At 47.3% G+C, this 19,544-nt stretch overlaps 1 protein-coding gene across 1 annotated transcript in view; it reads left to right on the top strand.

Moving 5' to 3' along the window:
* Positions 1-533: 533 nt before the first annotated feature.
* Positions 534-19,544, top strand: part of LOC310890400 (ATPase family AAA domain-containing protein 2-like) — a gene marked incomplete at its 5' end in the record, with an annotated part of 28,220 nt that continues 9,209 nt past the window's right edge. Inside the window, 5 exons of the mRNA XM_083852758.1 lie at positions 534-656; positions 11,272-11,503; positions 11,654-11,850; positions 13,020-13,179; positions 13,518-13,649. Coding sequence (XP_083708884.1) covers positions 534-656; positions 11,272-11,503; positions 11,654-11,850; positions 13,020-13,179; positions 13,518-13,588 — 783 coding nt within the window. The 3' untranslated portion in view covers positions 13,589-13,649. The remainder of the gene's footprint in view (positions 657-11,271; positions 11,504-11,653; positions 11,851-13,019; positions 13,180-13,517; positions 13,650-19,544) is intronic.

Genomic DNA, 19,544 nt, shown 5'->3' with positions numbered 1-19,544 from the left:
ATTCCAACCATAATGTTTTTGTGAATTTTTTCTTCAAATACTGCTGTTTTACTCTGTGTTTTCATTCTGGGCCTATCAGATGCGACCTTCAGTTATTTTCTTTGATGAGGTAGATGGCCTCGCTCCTGTGCAGTCCAGTAAACAAGACCAAATTCATAGGCAGTACATTTTTGCACCTACCTAAAATCTGCTTGATCTTTGGGGAACAAAAAAAAAAAGATGATAACCTGCTTAATTTCCTGTGAACACATTAATTTATCCTGAAAACTCGTAACTCATTTCCACTAAACTTCAGGTGATTTTAAACGATAGCTGAAAACAATACACTAAGCCAGATATCAGCACGTGGTCTGTGTTAACTTACCTATTTTTTTATGTCTTAAAATGAATCTTGTCCTTAAAAAGCTTGTCCTTTTTGACTACTCATGGAAGAAAGTCATGTGGAATGTAACAAAATTTACTGAACTGGTAAGTCTAAATTATGTTTTTCTACTAGTTCCATTATCTCAACACTTCTGACACTTCTGGATGACATGGACAACAGAGGGGAGATTGTGGTAGTCGGAGCCACCAACAGACTAGATTCTATAGATCCTGCTTTACGGAGACCAGGACGCTTTGACAGAGAGTTCCTCTTCAACTTGCCAGATAAAGAGGTGAGAACTTAAATTCAACGTTAATGCTAACGTGGCAAAGTCCAACTTTATAGAAAAAAAAATTTACAACGTGAGCAAAAGAGTGATATGTGGAGACACCGTGTCATACCGTGGTCGGCAAATGTGGTACTGAGTATATATGGTCAAGATGATACCACCAAGTAGTTAGTTCTGTAATCAAATCTTTGATTCCCGAAGTTGTTCCCGTTTGCTTAATTATTTAATCCACGTAGGCGCTTTCATCTTGACATTGTGTTCTTGGTCTCAGTACTTCCTTTATGAATGGATAGGGGACGTATTTGCATTTGATTGTTCCCCGGGTCAGTGGTAGTAGTTTGAGTCATAATTATTTTCTTCTTTATAGTAATTGTAGCAGCTTGAAACACAGCGCTAGAAGTGCTTTTTGCGAATTTACTGACTGAAAAAAAAAATTGATGAACTAATGAGACTGTCACAATGAAAGTTTGCTCAATTTTAGAGAAGTTTTTTGGAGAAAAAAGATCTGTTTCTGGATAAATTTTTCATTCCAGTATTTTCCTCTGGGTCATTAGGTCTCATATTTTGGAAACTTATTATAGAAGGTATAAATGCCTTTTCTTTCATTGCAGGTTCCTATCAAAAGTTCAGTGTAACAAATTAAGAAATACTGGATTTCCTGGTTGAAAATGCAGAGTGTATATTACGTAACTGTACAATACTTGAAAGTTTAGCAAATAAGAAAAGTATATTAATATATGGGGGGTTTTGAGGGAAGACTGTTTTTTGTTTGTTTGATTTTTGGTTTGTTTGTTTTTGTGGGTGTTTTTAAGGAAAACTTAGGACAAGCTAAAATGCGATGATTTTGTTTCCATGCTAGAAAAGAAATTTTCAAGATTCATACTCGTGACCGGATCCCTAAGCCACCGCACCTGTTGCTTGATGAGCTAGCTGAGAAATGCATTGGTAAGACTGAAAACAAAATGGATTAATGCTTGTGACTAAGTTCTGAAGAATCTTAGCTTGTGCCAGGCAGTACCCAAGCTCTTGTGCCTTTCTGCACAACTAGTCCATGAGTCAGCTGGCACGCCTTCGTAGCAATCAGGTGCTTTCATCTATTTATTTTTGTTGTCGTTCTTCATGTTGTCTGAGAACATTGAATGGTTTTGGGGCATCTTCCTCAAGAGTATAGTCTTGATGAGGAGTCTGCTTCGGCTTAATAAGCACAGGATATCAGGCAGTGAGCAACATAACAAAACTTCCCTGCAGGGCGGTAGCACTTTCAAGTCCCTGTTAACCTGTTTAGTTTTGGCATTACAAATTCTTTAAATGTTGCATATTGTAAACCTGGGCCTTGACTAATGTAACATTTGATTTTTGTTTATTAAGGTAATGTGGTGCAGATATAAAATCCTTATGTGCTGAAGCTGCGCTGTGCTCTGTGTGTCGACGCTATCCTCCGATCTGTGCAAGTGGGGAGAAATTGCGACTAGACGTTAATTCCATGAAAATAAAAGCAAAGGCTTTTTTTATGGCTCTGAAGAAGGTTGTTCCAGCTTCAAACAGGATTGTGGCTTCACCTGGACAAGCACTGTCACCCATTTTTAAGCCGCTTTTTGAAAATTCAGTAGCGAATATTTTACAAGCCGTGCAGAAGACATTCCTGCATGCAGAGCTTGCGCTAAAGAAGGACCGACAGCAAGGTATAACCGTAGCATCCACTTCTTTAAAATTCTGCCAGAGCGAAAGCTTGTGGTTTGTGCAATCAGCATACAGAAACCTTCCAGACATAGTGATGGTAGAATTTTATTATTTGCATGTGCGTGTGTTTATTTTGGGAATATCTGGAATATAATGCATAGGTTTTATTCTGGATTCTAAACTGCAATGCCAAATAGAAGCTCTGAATGACCCAACACCCGGTAGAGGACTATGCGTTCTCTGCTAAAGCATCCTGCTTCTGACAGTAGCTAAGACAATTAGCATTTGTAGAGGTTGACTGAAGGTTTGAAGTATAAGGCGCCTCTTTTCCTTTAAAAATAAAAACTCCGATACGTGGAGGGGAAGCATTTTTAGGTTGGTGTTTTTAATTCCTTTCTGAAGAACATCGGGACCAGGATACAAGTATAACTGGTTTAAGCTAAATATTGTTTTAGCTATCGTGATATTTCACCAGTCTCCTAATTTAAATGATTGTGGAAGCAGAGAGGCTAGGGGATTGGTAATTGCGCTCCCGCTCTGCTGTCTGCCTTCTATCTTCTCCTTCAGTGATCTTTAAGGAGCCTTACGTAGAAGATGCATTGGTCTCTCTGTCAGGTCTCAGTAGTCCTAGACGAATGGAATTCTGTGACCATCACATCCTTAATCCCCGTGCTTTCATTGTGGGAACCTCCTCCAGAAAGAAAGGGTCTTGTTTTTATAGCTATTTAGCAGCTACAGAAATTGTTCCTAATCTTCTTTATTCTAAGAGGGAAAAAAATCACCAAGAGAGTAGCGTACCTTATACATACACATCAGTGGGACATAAGACAGCTTTATTGAGACTTGTGCCATCTCCTTAGATCTGTGGTGGGATGAACTCTAGGAAGTAGCATTGTGTGTGTGCCCTCAAATGAAGCAATGGTTTTGGCACTGATTTAGAAGCTGTATTAATGCAAGAGAAAGAGGCACAGGCTATTCAGGAAAGTTAACAAACCTCTTTTGTCTTTCAGACAATTTAAATCCTATTTTACAAGATGATATACTTGACAGTGATGACGACGCATCCTCAATCTCTGGAGATGAACTACCAGATAAAATGCCTGACAGACGAGAGGAAAAATTCCTCTGTTTCTGCAGGTAAAGAAAGATGGGTCCCCATTATGTTTACATTCTTAGGACTGCTGAGTCTTTGTAAACAGTTTCAGCCGTTAAAAGGGTGAGGGTTGGTAGATGAAGGGGGAACATCAAGTTTGTGTGTTGAAGGGGTGCTCGGTATTCTCAAGAAGAAAGTGTGAAGGGACTAAAGTTCTAATGAAGTAAGTTGCTCTAAATGATCAAAGTGAAAAGCCCAGGCTTCTCCTCCCGAGCCAAAGTGATCCGCAGACTACTAGAACATGTCTACTTAATCCATGGCATTCTTTGAAAGACTCCAGACCACATAAACGTGCTGTCTGTCCTTTTAGCTAAAAATAAGCAACTTTCTGGATTTGTGTTGCCACCTTTTGCCCTTCTGTTTTGCAGGACTGCTAAACAAGTAGTGAATTCTGTAGCAGAAGGAAAACTGAGAAATGGCTTGTTAAAACACCTTGAGACAAATTCAAACGGTGTTTTTATTTGTTACCATTAAGCCACCAAATTGTGTTATCTTTTGGTATTTTAATGTGGAAGTCACGTAAGCCCACGGTTGGAAAGTTAGATTATGTTGTCACAGTCGCGTCAGTTATTTTTCTCACTTTCTGTTGCTGTGCTGTCCAGGAAATGTTCTGTCCTTTTGAGCAAAGTTAACTCTCTAGCATCCTTGATTTAAGCCAGTAAAGGTACAGCCTTATTGTAGTGGAAAAAAAGCAAATGCTTCTCGCAAATATATTTCCTAGTAGGAAAGCAAGATTGCCAGGCTATTAATTTGCAGTCTTGAAAATTAAGTCTTGCGTCTTTAGTAACGAATAGGAAACAGAAGGGAAGAAGATGAAACAATTAGAATGACTGAATAAATTAACTGGAAATCTTACATGTGTTTAATGTACCGCTGTCATTTAACCGATCCAGTTGTGTGCTGCTTTAGATATGGCCCATGTGGTTCAGCGCCCACATCCATTTTTTTCTAGAAAAGCTGTTCTGCTCCTTTCTTGCTACCTTCTCCAGTAACTAGGGCCACATTTCGGCTAAACTTGACAGATGTAGAGATCTCTCGGGTACTTCAACTTGAGACCTTCTGAAGACTGGTGTATATGGGAAGTGATGAGATCCAGATTGGTGTGTGCTGAGAGAGAAAGTTGCTGTGCTCCCCCATATCAGGTAGCAGATCAGGTGTCGTCTATGTATTTGGTTAGACAGTCCATGTGTACACTTGAGGAGTCATTACGTAGCCCAGCCAAATGAACAGCAGACACGATAGAGATGGGCGGGATTTCTGAGGGGGAGTAATGGCACAAGATTGTAAGAAAATGGGCTTTGATAGTCTTCCTGATCACAGAACAGCTTATTACTTGCTGGAAAATGGAGATTATTTGGGGGGGGGAGGGGGGATGGGGAAGTATATAGGAAAAGTACTTGGAACATCTGTGTGTCTATTCAGCACCTCATTTCTAAACTTGTTTTCTTATGACTCTTGTTCTAGGAGTGCTTACTACAAACCGACATCGTGTCAGCCTCATCTGCTAATAGTAGGAAAAGCAGGATATGGCCAGGTTTCTTATTTTGCATCTGCGGTGTTGCATGCTTTGGAGAAGTTTCCCATTCACACCCTGGACCTATCCATTCTGTTTACAAATATTGCACCGCCAGAAGAAATATGCAGAGGGGTATGTTTTTTTCTTTTTCTTCTCATAGGATTCATTGACTGTATGTAAAGGATCAATTGAGTTGCAAGTAAGGTAAGCAAAATTCATTGGTAATGGAGGTGGCCTTGTTTTCATGTGCTGTTATGTTTGCTTCTGTCTGAAAATCCACTTTTCTTTTAGAGAAAAGCATAAACATTATGGATGTTGTACACATCCACATTTTCCATACCGAATTTTACAGTGAGGATGTTGCTAGCAGCTCAGGAAGCTGGGAGGTGCTGTTAATAGAGCTCTGTCTGTGGAAAGAAATGCTGGTCTCAGTGGGATCCAGAAAGTAGTTTTCCTTGCCTCATAAGACTGTGTGCTCTCAGTAGATGGCTCTGTATCAGACTGCATGTCGTGTACTTTTTGTAGCCTTGTTTTTTATTCTGTTTGTAAGGCAGCTAAGGTCTGGGGCTTCTGTTTGTTTTGTTTTTACATGTACATATACAACTTGTGCTGTTGCAGTATGTGCAATCAAAGCATTAAAATTCACAAAACGCTTCATTTACAAACTGATGTGGTTTTAACTCGAAAAAATAAACATAAGCAGATTTGGTGTTTTTACATTTAGGCAGGAAATTGTTGTTTGACATCACCTTTAGTAAAAACATTTGTGAGCCGTACAAGTAAGGACAGACCCGTTACATGACTGGATAGTTGTGTCTTAACAGGCTACTCTACGTGTTTTAGTTTTTTTAGTGTTTTAGTTTTCTTCTCCAAGCTTTCCTTTTCGCTAGCTGATCCAAAATGCTCAGAAGACAGCACCAGCATAATTTGTGCAAAATATGCAGTGCTTGAAATGTAAATGACAAAAAGATATTTTTACTGAAGAGATTTCTTCTGACAGTGTGTCATTTCATGCTGTACTGGGTAAACTGCTAATAATGCAATTTAGTAGAGAATTGAAACGCTTTAATAAAAAAATCAGCTTCTTTCTTCATATCATAGAATCATAGAATCATAGAATATCCTGAGTTGGAAGGGACCCTTAAGGATCATCAAGTCCAACTCTTGACACCGCACAGGTCTACCCAAAAGTTCAGACCATGTGACTAAGTGCACAGTCCAATCTCTTCTTAAATTCAGACAGGCTCGGTGCAGTGACCACTTCCCTGGGGAGCCTGTTCCAGTGTGCAACCACCCTCTCTGTGAAGAACCCCCTCCTGATGTCAAGCCTAAATTTCCCCTGCCTCAGCTTAACCCCGTTCCCGCGGGTCCTGTCACTGGTGTTAATGGAGAAAAGGTCTCCTGCCTCTCGACACCCCCTTACGAGGAAGTTGTAGACTGTGATGAGGTCTCCCCTCAGCTTCCTCTTCTCCAGGCTGAACAGGCCCAGTGACCTCAGCCGTTCCTCGTATGTCTTCCCCTCCAGGCATTTCACCATCTTCGTAGCCCTCCTCTGTACACTCTCCAACAGTTTCATGTCCTTTTTATACTGTGGTGCCCAGAACTGCACACAGTACTCGAGGTGAGGCCGCACCAGCGCAGAGTAGAGCGGGACAATCACCTCCCTTGACCTACTAGCGATGCCGTGCTTGATGCACCCCAGGACACGGTTGGCCCTCCTGGCCGCCAGGGCACACTGCTGGCTCATATTCAACTTGCTGTCTACCACGACCCCCAGATCCCTCTCTTCTAGGCTGCTCTCCAGCGTCTCATCGCCCAGTCTGTACGTGCAGCCAGGGTTTCCCCGTCCCAGGTGCAGGACCCGGCACTTGCTCTTATTGAACTTCATGCGGTTGGTGATCGCCCAGCTCTCCAACCTATCCAGATCCCTCTGCAAGGCCTTTCCACCCTCATTCGAGTCCACAACTCCTCCAAGTTTGGTGTCATCAGCAAACTTGCTCAAAATACCTTCTATTCCTACATCCAGATCGTTTATAAAAATATTGAAAAGTACCGGCCCTAAAATGGAGCCTTGAGGGACCCCACTGGTGACCGCCCGCCAGCCTGACGCAGCCCCATTTACCATAACCCTTTGGGCCCTGCCCGTTAGCCAATTGCTCACCCATCGTATGATGTTTTTATTTAGCTGTATGGTGGACATTTTGTCCAGTAGGATCCTATGGGAAACCGTGTCAAAAGCCTTGCTGAAGTCCAAAAAAATCACATCAGCTGGTTTCCCTTGGTCCATCATACGGGTGATCTTATCATAAAAGGAAATCAGGTTAGTTAGGCAGGACCTACCCTTCACAAACCCATGCTGGCTGGGACCAATGACTGCTTTGTCCCCCAGGTGCACCTCAATAAGTTCGAGAACCATCTTCTCCATGATTTTACCAGGCACTGACGTGAGACTGACAGGCCTGTAATTGCTAGGGTCTTCTTTCTGACCCTTCTTGTAAATCGGCACAACATTTGCCAGCTTCCAGTCTACTGGGACCTCTCCAAATTCCCAGGATCGTTGAAAAATAATTGAGAGAGGTTCCGCGATGACGTCCGCCAGCTCTTTCAGCACCCGCGGATGAATCCCATCCGGACCCATGGATTTGTAGGGATCCAGGTGGAGTAGCAAATCCCGCACACGTTCAGGGTCGGTTGGGAGTTTGTCATCCCCACCGTCCCGGTCCTCCAGCTCAGGGCACCCTGGGTCCCGAAGCCCATCATTGGCATTGAAGACAGAGGCAAAGAAGGCGTTAAGCGTCTCTGCTTTGCCTATGTCATTGTCTGTGAGGAGACCTTCCCTATCAAGGAGCGGCCCTATGTATTCTTTAGTTCTCTTTTTTCCATTCACATATCTGAAAAAGCCCTTTTTATTTTCTCTCACAGACACAGCCAGCTCCAACTCTAGGTGTGCTTTGGCCACACGAATTTTCTCCCTACAAACACGAACAGCATCCCTGTATCCTTTCCATGACACCTGGCCCTCCTTCCAGTAGCGAAACACTCTCTGTTTCCGCCTAATCTCCATTAGAATGTTCCTGGTCAGCCACGCCGGCCTCCTGCCCCGCCTGCCTGACTTGCGATATTTAGGAATTGCCTGATCTTGTGCTTCTAGGAGGCATCGCTTAAAGAATGACCAGCACTGGTGGACATCGAGGCCTTCAAGAGCAGTTTCCCAGGGGACCTTGCTGACTAGTTCCCTGAGCAGCCTGAAGTCCGCTTTCCCCATATCTAGGGATGAGGTTTTGGTGGCACTTTTCCTTCTGTCACCGTAAATTTTGAATTCAACCACTTCATGGTCGCTATGACCAAGGCGGCCACCAATCACCACATCTCCCACCAGACCCTCCCTGTTTTCTAGCAACAGGTCTAGGAGGGCACCTTTCCTAGTTGGCTCCGTTAGCACCTGCACCAAGAAGTTATCATCTAGGTGCTTCATGAACCTCCTGGACTTGCTCGTGTCAGCCGTGTGGCACTCCCAGTTAACGTCTGGCAAGTTGAAGTCCCCCATAAGGACAAGGGGAGTTAATCTCAAGGCCTCTCTTAGTTCTGTAAAGAATAATTTATCGGCGCTATCGTCCTGGCCAGGCGGTCTGTAATAGACTCCCACAACGACATCCCCTTTATTCGTTCGTCCCTTGATCCTTACCCAGAGGCTCTCAACTTCGCCATCGCCGACCTGAAGTTCCACACAGTCCAGCCCCTGCTTCACATACATCGCCACCCCACCACCTCGCCTACCCTGCCTGTCCCTCCTGAAGAGCCTGTAACCATCTATCGCGACACCCCAGTCACAGGACTCATCCCACCAGGTTTCGCTTATGCCGATGATGTCGTAGTTGCGGGACTGGGCCAGGACTTCTAGCTCATCCATTTTATTCCTCATACTGCATGCGTTCGTGTAGAAGCACTTCAGGTGTGTCTCCTTACACTCAGCACCTTGTGGATCTGCCCGAAGGACCTCACTGGCACACAGCCCCTCTGATTCTAGCGTACCTTCCCTTAGGTCTTCACCGGCGTGCCTGGTTTTAGCCCCTTCCCCCTTCGACTCTAGTTTAAAGCCCTATCTATCAGCCCTGCCAACTCCTGACCAAAGATCCTTACCCCTCTCCGAGAGAGGCACATCCCATCCGGTGCCATCAGGCCCTGTGTAGCATAGACCTTCCCGTGATCAAAGAACCCAAAGTTCTGCCGGTCACACCAGTCTCGAAGCCACGAGTTTATGTGAGCAGCACGCCTTTCAGCTTCGATCCCCCCTATTGGAAGGACAGAGGCAAACACAACCTGCGCCCCTGATCCTCTAAGTAGTCACCCCAAGTCCCTAAAGTCTCTTTTGATCGCCTTCGGACTTCTCGTTGCTACTTCATCGCTACCAGCCTGAAAGACCAGTAGCAGGTAGTAGTCAGTGGGCCGTACCAGGCGCTTGACTTTCTTGGCGAAGTCTCTCACCCGAGCCCCAGGGAGGCAACAGACTTCTCTGCGGGTTGGGTCCGGTCGGCATATCGGTCCCTCTGTCCCTTTCAGAAGGGAGCCCCCCATAACAATAGCCCTTCTTTCTTTTTTGAAGGATGATGTGGCAATGCGATGTGTAGGTCGCCTTGTCTTAGGCGCCCCCTCCAACTGGGACGGGTTTTTATCTACTTTGTCATTCAGATTGTCTTGTTCTAGTCCTTCATATCGATTATTTAAGGGTAGATGAGAAGGTGAGGTGGGCAGAGAGAGGGCTCGCCTACCACCCCGAATAGGCACCTGCCTCCATTCCCCCCCTTGATCTAGGTCTCCTCCCGCTGCCTGGCAGGAGGAGGGAACCTCCGTCTTCTGCATAACAGGAGACGCCTGTGCTGTGGCAGGCTCGTGAGCCTGCCTCAGAGAGGGTAGAGTGCACCTCCACCAGTCAATTTCCATCTCCGATTCCCTGATGCTCCTGAGCCTGTTCACCTCCTCCCGGAGCACCGCTACCTGTCTGAGCAGTTCTTCAACCTGGGCACACCTCCCACAGGCATACCCACCACTGCTGTCGGAGACCGACAGAAGGCTGGGGCACACTCTGCAGCCCAGGACCTGGACGGCTGCGTGTTTCCCGGAGCCCTCCGTCTGAGTAGCCACCCTGGTGACCGTGGCTGGAGATGCCGCACGAGATGCGGAGGCCACGGTTTTCTGCCTGGTTGATACCATGGTCAGGTTCTACGCAAGCAGGTTACAAGCACCGAAGGGAGAGGCAGCTGCAACAGAGCGACGATGGGTCCCCGCCCTTCCTGCCCGCGCTCACTGCCTCGCTAACTGCCGCGTCACTCCCCCCGCTTCACTCCCTGTTTGCCGGCCCTGGTCGCCGCGCTCCTGGTCGCTCGCGCTCCCTAAGGGCTGCCTTTGAACGGCCGGGGGGAGGAGCTGTCGCTGACGCTGCTGGCTCCGCCTACGCCTCGTCAGCCTCCCTCACGAGGGCTGCCGGTGCCTGGCGGCTCCCTCACGTAGGCTCGATGCCCGAAAAATAGCCCTGCCTGTCCCGATCCCGCGCTCCGCTGCAGCACACGTCTGCTCCAGAGCCGGTCGCCTCAGCAAGTCGAGCCAAATATGAGCCAAAGCTTTCTAAGCTGGAAAGCCGAGATCCAGTTTCTGCTGAAGTAACTTTGAAATCAATTTATAGTTGTATTCCTAAACAAACTGTAGTAAAAGTACATGCATAACTTGGATGACTTCTGAGCGTTTACATTAAAGGAAGGTGTTCAAAACAGGAACAAGCTGTTCTCCTTCTGATTATTTTGTCTCAGTTATTGGGGGAGAGAATGGGTCTTACGTAGGTGTGTTTATTGTCAACTGCTTTGAAAGTGCTTAAGTTTCCGCAGCAGTTTGTGTGCTGGTTCTAAATTCCTTCTAAAATAAGTCTTGAAATTCCTTACCTCCCTTTTGATACTAGAAATTGAATAATGGAGGAAACCCAAGAAGTGCTAGCTACTTCAGACACCTTCTTTTGGTACAGAAATAAAAACTCAGCAAAAAGCCCTCACTTGTCTCCTGAAGCCTTTCTCTTCCCTCTATAGCCATAAAGGTTCTAACTAAAGGGCAGCAAGGCAAGTAAATACAAAGTAAGCGATCTTGGATGTGGTGAATGCCATTACTTTATCATTGCACAATCCTTTCATTGAAATGTAATTCTGCAGGTGTTTCTTAAAGGTGATATTTGAACTTGCCATGCTAAACTGTGAAAATGTAGCCTTTTAAGGCCAAGAAGATAACTTCAGTTTGTCTTCTTCAGGTTATTAGTAATTTTAACAGGTACTCATCTTTTTGGAATAGAGTATGATTTCTTTGTGGCCTTAAATCTGAAATGTTTTTTCTCCTTCTGCTTTCGATCCAAAAATTATTTATTAAGGAATTTGGAGAAGTTTACGAGTAAGGAAGACAGAACAAAATTTTTTGAGGACCTAACTCTAAATGGAACTGTTAAGCCTCCGGTAAAGAAAGCAGGTGAGGATCTAAGAAGTACATCTAAAACCTTCCTAACTGAAAGTTACTAGCTCTTTGGTATTTTCTTTGCTGGTCATTTTCTATCGGTAATTTTTCATCTGCTTGTATTTGAGCACTGTGAATTGGCTAATTTTTCCTGGTTAATTGAAGTTCGCCGGACATTGGAAGTCCTGCCTGTAGCATCACCAGCTGAGCCTCAAGAGCCGACAGAGGAAGAAGTAGGACTGCTGGAGGAGGAATTGGAGGATACGTTGCGTGAACTTAGAGTTTTCTTAAGGGAGCTTACTCAGAGACTTGCCACTGACAGACGTTTCGTGGAATTTACAAAGCCCGTTGACCCACAGAAGGTAAACGAGCGTTGATCTGTGCGTAGCATCTTATCTGTGTGTACTTGTAATTTCTCAGTGTTTGTATTTCTCAGCATTTTGGGGAAGGAAGGTTTAACTTTGTTTTTAGGACTGCTCTAGTGCACTGTTGTGATTTTGCAAGAAGCAGGCAGGGCTTTTACTTCTGCTGACTCTCCAATATCTGTGATTGGATTATTCGCTGAAAGCCCTGGTTTCATTCTAAACCGTCAGACCAAATGCCACCACGGCTTGCTCATGAAAAGGCTTTGATATGTAGGCATGTTAGAGCACTGAAAAGCACAGAGATCTTTCTTTATAATTACAAACAGTATTTACAGGACTATGTTAGTGAAGTCTGAAGCTCTTTATTGGACTGTCAGTTTCTGTGGGAACAGGAGTAGAAGCAGCAGTTTGTAAAAGAAGTTTTGAGATTCTGTTCTCTGTTTCATCTGGAACTCCTCAATATGAGATCAGCCTGAAGTGCTGTGTGTTTTCTTTTTCCTCCCATTTGCTGCTTAGGTCCCTTTTTCTCCTTTCATGTATTCAAAAAGTCTAAACTAGGGGCATATACTTCAAAGACAGATGTAACTGGAATATGCCCGCGTATCAGCAAAGTCCTGTTCACGTAGGCATGCGCTGACTTTTCTTCCCCTTTCCTCCTAGGTTCTTGAGGTGTGAAACATCTAGACAAATACATATGTCCTCATGCAAACTAGTCATTAGGCGCCTCTTACGGTCTGAGTAAAGAAATGAGCACCCCTGAGCCCAGTTATCTCATTCTAAAGCAGATGCCTGGAATAGACGCCTCAGAGGTGCAATTTGTGCGCCTTTTTCTCAATGTCAACAACAAAGAGAATGTCGGATGGCTTACTCAGATTTCATTGCTGTGATTTTTCTGAAGCAAAGTGAAATGACTCTCCCACCCTCGGTGTTCCTTCTCTACCATGCTTCTGACCTCCCTACTTCATTTTTTCTTCTCGTAGCAGCTGTAACGCCAGTTGAAAGAGCCCTTCCGTTTTTGAGAAGCGAAGTGGTTAATTTCAGCATCTTCTGATGCGTCACAAGTATTCAGGGTTTTAAGAAGACATTTATTGAAAGTTTTCCAAATGATTTTGGTAGACAGCGTGCAAGTGTAAGAAAACCTCTGAACACATCTATTTGATTGGCAGGTACCTGGTTATGCAACAGTCATTAAAGAGGCAATGGACCTTTCACCAGTTCTCAGTAAAATTGACTCGCCCCAATACCTAAGTGCAGGAGACTTTCTGAAGGATATTGATCTAATCTGTAACAATGCCTTAGAATACAACCCAGATCAAAGACCTGCAGGTGAGGATGTGCTTTTTATGCCTAGTTTAAAAAATCTGTCAGATGTATAGATGGATAAATGCTGTGTGTGGACAGTAGCCTTTGGATGGATTAGATGATTTTGGATATCCACAGAGAACATTTCTTACCGGGTTGTAAATATTTCAGCATTTTGCTACTTGGGCATGGAATTGGGATCTAAGTGTTCACAAGGAACATCTGCTTTTTGTTTGATTGGGGGGTGTTTGTTTTCTGTCTCAGTTTCAAATTTGTATGGAGCAGTGACGTTAGCTGGAAAGAAGGGAGAAGCCAAGTATTTCTCAGTGAAGATGATAACAATTCTGTCTCTGTATTTGTAGAAAGAGATTGTTTTGCAGGTACAGGATACTTCATTGAGACTGTATTCTACATAAACAGAAAACCTGACTGAAGACATTTGTGTCATTCCAGATTCTTAGACACTTCAACTGACTCCTACTGGACATTCTCAGGTAGGACAGCAACAGATGAGAACACTGTGGAAGCTTCCACAGAGCCAGACAATGTAGTTATTGTGGATCACTATGAGCTCAAAGTATGTCTAATTCCAAGTTTTTGTAATACTCAAATAGGACATATTCTTGCGACCTGTACAACTGCAAATTAAGTCATTTGTTAAGCAATGCCAGTTAAAACAGTTAATTGGAAGGACATTTAGATTGTGAAGTAATTCAACCTATAATGCACCGTGACTGTTTAGTTTCCACACCTCGTGTAGATTTCTGTAGGCTACCGTTTGCTTTTGGTCAACTGTAGCTGAGGAGACAGTTTCTTTGCCTAATTTTTAAGGTAAAAGGCCTCGTTGAATTTTAAAATACCGCACTGATGACCTGCTTAGTACTATTGGTTATGATTGTTGTTTTAACAATTTTTATGATGGGTTTGAGGGCTTTTCTTTGGGGATGTTTATTATGTATTTAATTTTTTTTGCATGCTTTGATGTATTAGGAACCTGAAAAGGATCTTTATTTCTTGCAGTGATGATTTTAAACCTGAAGATAGCAGGTTGACATAAACTAGCTAGTCATGGATAAGCGACTACTTTTCTGAAATTCCTTCAAAATGCAGTATTAGGATTTCCCATTGTTGTGGTTTAACCCAGCCGGCAGCTAAACACCACACAGCCATTCGCTCACCCTCCCCCCTCCCTCTCAGGGCTGGGGGGAGAAACGGGAAAGTGAAGCCTGCGAGCTGAGATAAAGACAGTTTATTAAGACAGGAAAATAAGAATAACAATAATAATAATGATGATAATAGTATTACTAATAATAATGTGTACGAAACAAGTGATGCACAATGCAATTGCTCACCACCTGCTGACCGATGCCCAGCCCAGCCCCGAGCAGCCGGCCCCCACCCCGGCCAGCCACCCCTATATATTGTTTAGCATGACGTCAGATGGTATGGAATACCCCTTTGGCCGGTTTGGGTCAGCTGTCCTGGGTCTGTCCCCTCCCAGCTCCCGCTGCACCCCCAGCCTGCTCGCTGGCAGGACAGAGCGAGAAGCTGAAAAGTCCTTGGCTTGGTGTAAGCACTGCTCTGCGACAATTAAAACATCAGCATGTTATCAGTGCTCTTCTCATCCTAATCCAAAACATAGCACCCTACCAGCTACTAGGAGGAAAATTAACTCTGTCCTAACTGAAACCAGGACACCCATCCATACTATTGCAGTGTAATAAGGGTTTGCCAATCCCTCACGGGAGGAAGGTGGTTATCCTAGGCTCCAGTGGGGGAAATGGGTAAGAGTGGCCCTAGGTACGTGAGGAAAAAGGTTCCTTTGCATGAGTTGGAGAGGGCATGAGTAAGGACCATCTTGAGTGGAGAGCAGAATGAGGGAAATTAGAAATTAGAACGAGGAAATTAGAATTTAGGAAAATTGCTAGGAGTCATGGAGGTTGGCCCAAAACAGATTAGGACTGCTGTTTCTGTGCTGCATGAATCCTGTGTGGGGAGATTATGAGCAGATAAGAATCCTCTTTGGTAAAGGGGCTTGTCAACACAATTTTTGTCACATCCTTAAGCTGTGACCTAATTTGTAGAGGCGATACTAACTTTTTAAAGGCGTGTTCCTAAGGAAGCAGATTCCAGGTTTCTCTGTTGTTCGTGTCTGCCAATATATATGGAAAAGCCATAGAGGTTTTTCACAGAGTCAGCTAGGTAAACCTCAAGAAGTAGCTGGATTTTTGTTGTTGTTGTTTGCTCCTTTGTCCTCGAACCTGATGAACTTGCCGAGGCGACCGGCTCCGGGGCAGACGCGTGCTGCAGCGGAGCGCGGGATCGGGACAGGCAGGGCTATTTTTCGGGCATCGAGCCTACGTGAGGGAGCCGCCAGGCACCGGCAGCCCTCGTGAGGGAGGCTGACGAGGCGTAGGCGGAGCCAGCAGCGTCAGCGACAGCTCCTCCCCCCGGCCGTTCAAAGGCAGCCCTTAGGGAGCGCGAGCGACCAGGAGCGCGGCGAACAGGGAGTGACACGGGGGGAGTGACGCGGCAGTTAGCGAGGCAGTGAGCGCAGGCAGGGCGGGCAGGCAGGGCGGAGCGCTCACACCCGCCCATAGGGACAACTCCTCCAACGGCACTCTCCCGTCAGCTGGGCTGCGATGGTCTCCACCAGGCACGGTGCTTTCTCTAGGAAGTCAGTACACACCCAGACCGACTGCCCGTCCAAACACGCGGCAGTTCAGGTCTCCGGATGCGGGGAGTGTCTGAGCCTCTTGCTGCCATCGGCGGGGGGCAGAGAGACTGCTTGCGTGAGGTGCGAGCAGGTGGACGACCTGGTCCGCATGGTGGCGGAACTCAAGGAGGAGGTGCAGAGGTTGAGGGATATCAGGGAGTGCGAGCTGGAGATAGACTGGTGGAGCGACTCCCTGCAGGACCGGAGGGAGAGGGACCAGGGTGAGATGCTCCAAAGGGGGGTGGACCCCCTGCCCTGTTGCCATCGGGCAGAGGGAGGGGACCTGCGAGTTGAGGAGGAATGGAGGCAGGTCCCTGCTCAACCTCGCAGGAGATGCCCTCCCCTTCCGGTGCCGCCTTCCCAGGTGCCCTTGAACAATAGGTTTGAGGCCCTGGAGCTGGAGAGACCGGTGGGTGAGGATGAGGTAGGAAGCCTACCCGGGAGGATGCCTGAGGTGAGGAAGTTGACTCCACGCCTCAGGACTGCCTCCACCAAGAAAGAAAGAAGGGTGATTGTTGTGGGCGACTCCCTCCTCAGGGGAACGGAGGGCCCTATTTGTCGGCCTGACCCCACACGTAGGGAAGTCTGCTGCCTCCCTGGGGCCAGGGTCAGAGACGTTACCAGGAAGCTTCCAAACCTGGTTCGCCCCTCTGACTATTACCCGCTTTTGATAGTCCAGGCTGGCAGTGACGATGTTGAAAAGAGAAGCCTCAAGGCTATCAAACAGGACTATAGGGGGCTGGGACGATTGGTGGAGGGAGCGGGAGTGCAGGTGGTGTTTTCGTCTATCCCTACGGGGGAAGGGAGAGGCACGGAGAGGACACGGAAAGCTCGCGTGGTTAATAGGTGGCTCAGAGGCTGGTGCCAGCACAGAAATTTTGTTTTTTTTCACCATGGGGAGCTTTACTCGGCACCTGGCCTGATGGCCCCAGATGGGTCCCTATCTCCAAGGGGAAAACGGATCCTAGGCCAGGAGCTGGCGGGGCTCATAGAGAGCGCTTTAAACTAGGGAAGAAGGGGGACGGGGCTCAAACAAGGCTTGTTGGAGCTGTGCCAGGGGAAACAATGGCTAGGCCGGGGAAGAAGGCGATGGCCCAGCTGAAGTGCATCTACACTAATGCACGCAGCATGGGTAACAAACAGGAGGAGCTGGAAGCCATCGTGCAGCAGGCAGGCTACGACTTGGTTGCCATCACGGAGACGTGGTGGGACCGCTCCCACGACTGGAGTGCTGCAATGCCTGGCTATCGGCTCTTCAGGAGGGACAGGCAGCACAGAGGGGGTGGTGGCGTGGCTCTCTACATTAGAGAATCTTTCGATGTTGTGGAACTCCAGGCTGGAAATGATAAGGTTGAATCCCTGTGGGTTAGGATCCGCGGGAAGGCCGGCAAGGCTAGCATCCTGGTCGGGGTCTGTTACAGACCGCCGAACCAGGATGAGGAGACGGATGAGGAGTTTTATAGGCAACTGACAGAAGTTGCAAAATCGTCGGCGCTTGTCCTCGTGGGGGACTTCAACTTCCCGGACATATCCTGGAAACACAACACGGCACAGAGAAAGAAGTCTAGGAGGTTTCTGGAGAGCGTGGGAGATAGCTTCCTGACGCAGCTGGTCAGTGAACCTACCAGGGGTGGTGCCCCGCTAGACCTTCTCTTCACAAACAGAGAAGGACTGGTGGGAGATGTGGTGGTTGGAAACTGTCTTGGGCAGAGTGACCACGAAATGGTAGAGTTCTCTATTCTTGGCGAGGCCAGGAAGGGGACCAGTAAAACTGCTGTATTGGACTTCCGGAGGGCTGACTTTGAGCTGCTCAGGACGCTGGTTGGCCGAGTCCCTTGGGAGGCGGTTCTGAAGGGCAGAGGAGTCCAGGAAGGCTGGGCGCTCCTCAAGAAGGAAATCGTGATGGCACAGGAGCGGTCCGTCCCCACGTGCCCAAAGACGAGCCGGCGTGGAAGAAGACCGGCCTGGCTCAACAGAGAGTTGCGGCTTGTGCTTAGCAGAAAAAAGAGGGTTTATAATCTTTGGAAAAAAGGGCGGGCCACTGAGGAGGACTACAAGGATGTAGCGAGGCTGTGCAGGGAGAAAATTAGAAAGGCCAAAGCTCATCTGGAGCTCAACCTGGCTACTGCCGTTAAAGACAACAAAAAATCCTTCTACAAATATATCAACGCGAAACGGAGGACTAAGGAGAATCTCCATCCTTTACTGGATGCGAGGGGAAACCTAGTTACTAAGGATGAGGAAAAGGCTGAGGTGCTTAATGCCGCCTTTGCCTCAGTCTTTAGCGGCAATACCGGTTGTTCTCCGGACACCCAGTGCCTTGAGCTGGTGGAAGGGGATGGGGAGCAGGATGTGGCCTTCGCTATCCATGAGGAAATGGTTGGCGACCTGCTACGGAGCTTGGATGTGCGCAAGTCGATGGGACCGGATGGGATGCACCCGAGGGTACTGAAAGAACTGGCGGAGGAGCTGGCCGAGCCGCTTTCCATCATTTATCGGCAGTCCTGGCTATCAGGGGAGGTCCCAGTTGACTGGCGGCTAGCCAATGTGACGCCCATCTATAAGAAGGGCTGCAGGGCAGACCCGGGGAACTATAGGCCTGTCAGTTTGACCTCAGTGCCAGGAAAGCTCATGGAGCAGATTATCTTGAGGGTCATCACGCGGCACTTGCAGGGCAAGCAGGCGATCAGGCCCAGTCAGCATGGGTTTATGAAAGGCAGGTCCTGCTTGACGAACCTGATCTCCTTCTATGACCAAGTGACGCGCTTGGTGGATGAGGGAAAGGCTGTGGACGTGGTCTACCTTGACCTCAGTAAGGCTTTTGACACAGTTCCCCACAACATTCTCCTCAAGAAACTGGCTGCTCGGGGCTTGGACTGGCGTACGCTTCGCTGGGTTAGAAACTGGCTGGGTGGCCGGGCCCAGAGAGTTGTGGTGAATGGAGTCAAATCTGGTTGGAGGCCGCTCACTAGTGGTGTCCCCCAGGGCTCGGTACTGGGGCCGGCTCTCTTTAATATCTTTATCGATGATCTGGATGAGGGCGTCCAGTGCACCCTCAGTAAGTTTGCAGATGACACCAAGCTAAGTGCGTGTGTCGATCTGCTCGAGGGCAGGAAGGCTCTGCAGGAGGATCTGGATAGGCTGGAGCGATGGGCTGAGGTCAACTGCATGAAGTTCAACAAGGCCAAGTGCCGGGTCCTGCACCTGGGGCGCAACAACCCCAAGCAGAGCTACAGGCTGGGAGATGAGTGGCTGGAAAGCTGCCTGGCCGAGAAGGACCTGGGAGTATTGGTTGATAGTCGGCTGAATATGAGCCAGCAGTGTGCTCAGGTGGCCAAGAAGGCCAACGGCATCCTGGCCTGCATAAGAAGCAGTGTGGCCAGCAGGTCGAGGGAAGTGATTGTGCCCCTGTACTCGGCTCTGGTGAGGCCGCACCTCGAGTACTGTGTTCAGTTTTGGGCCCCTCGCTACAGGAAGGACATGGACGTGCTCGAGCGAGTCCAGAGAAGGGCGACCAAGCTGGTGAGGGGTCTGGAGAACAAGTCTTACGAGGAGCGGCTGAGGGAGCTGGGCTTGTTCAGCCTGGAGAAGAGGAGGCTCAGGGGCGACCTTATCGCTCTCTACAGTTACCTTAAAGGAGGCTGTAGAGAGGTGGGGGTTGGTCTGTTCTCCT

The sequence above is a fragment of the Anser anser genome (assembly GCF_964211835.1).
Source record: "Anser anser genome assembly, contig: HAP1_SCAFFOLD_36, whole genome shotgun sequence".
Lineage (NCBI taxonomy): Eukaryota > Metazoa > Chordata > Aves > Anseriformes > Anatidae > Anser > Anser anser.
This window is presented reverse-complemented; position numbering and strand designations above follow the sequence as displayed.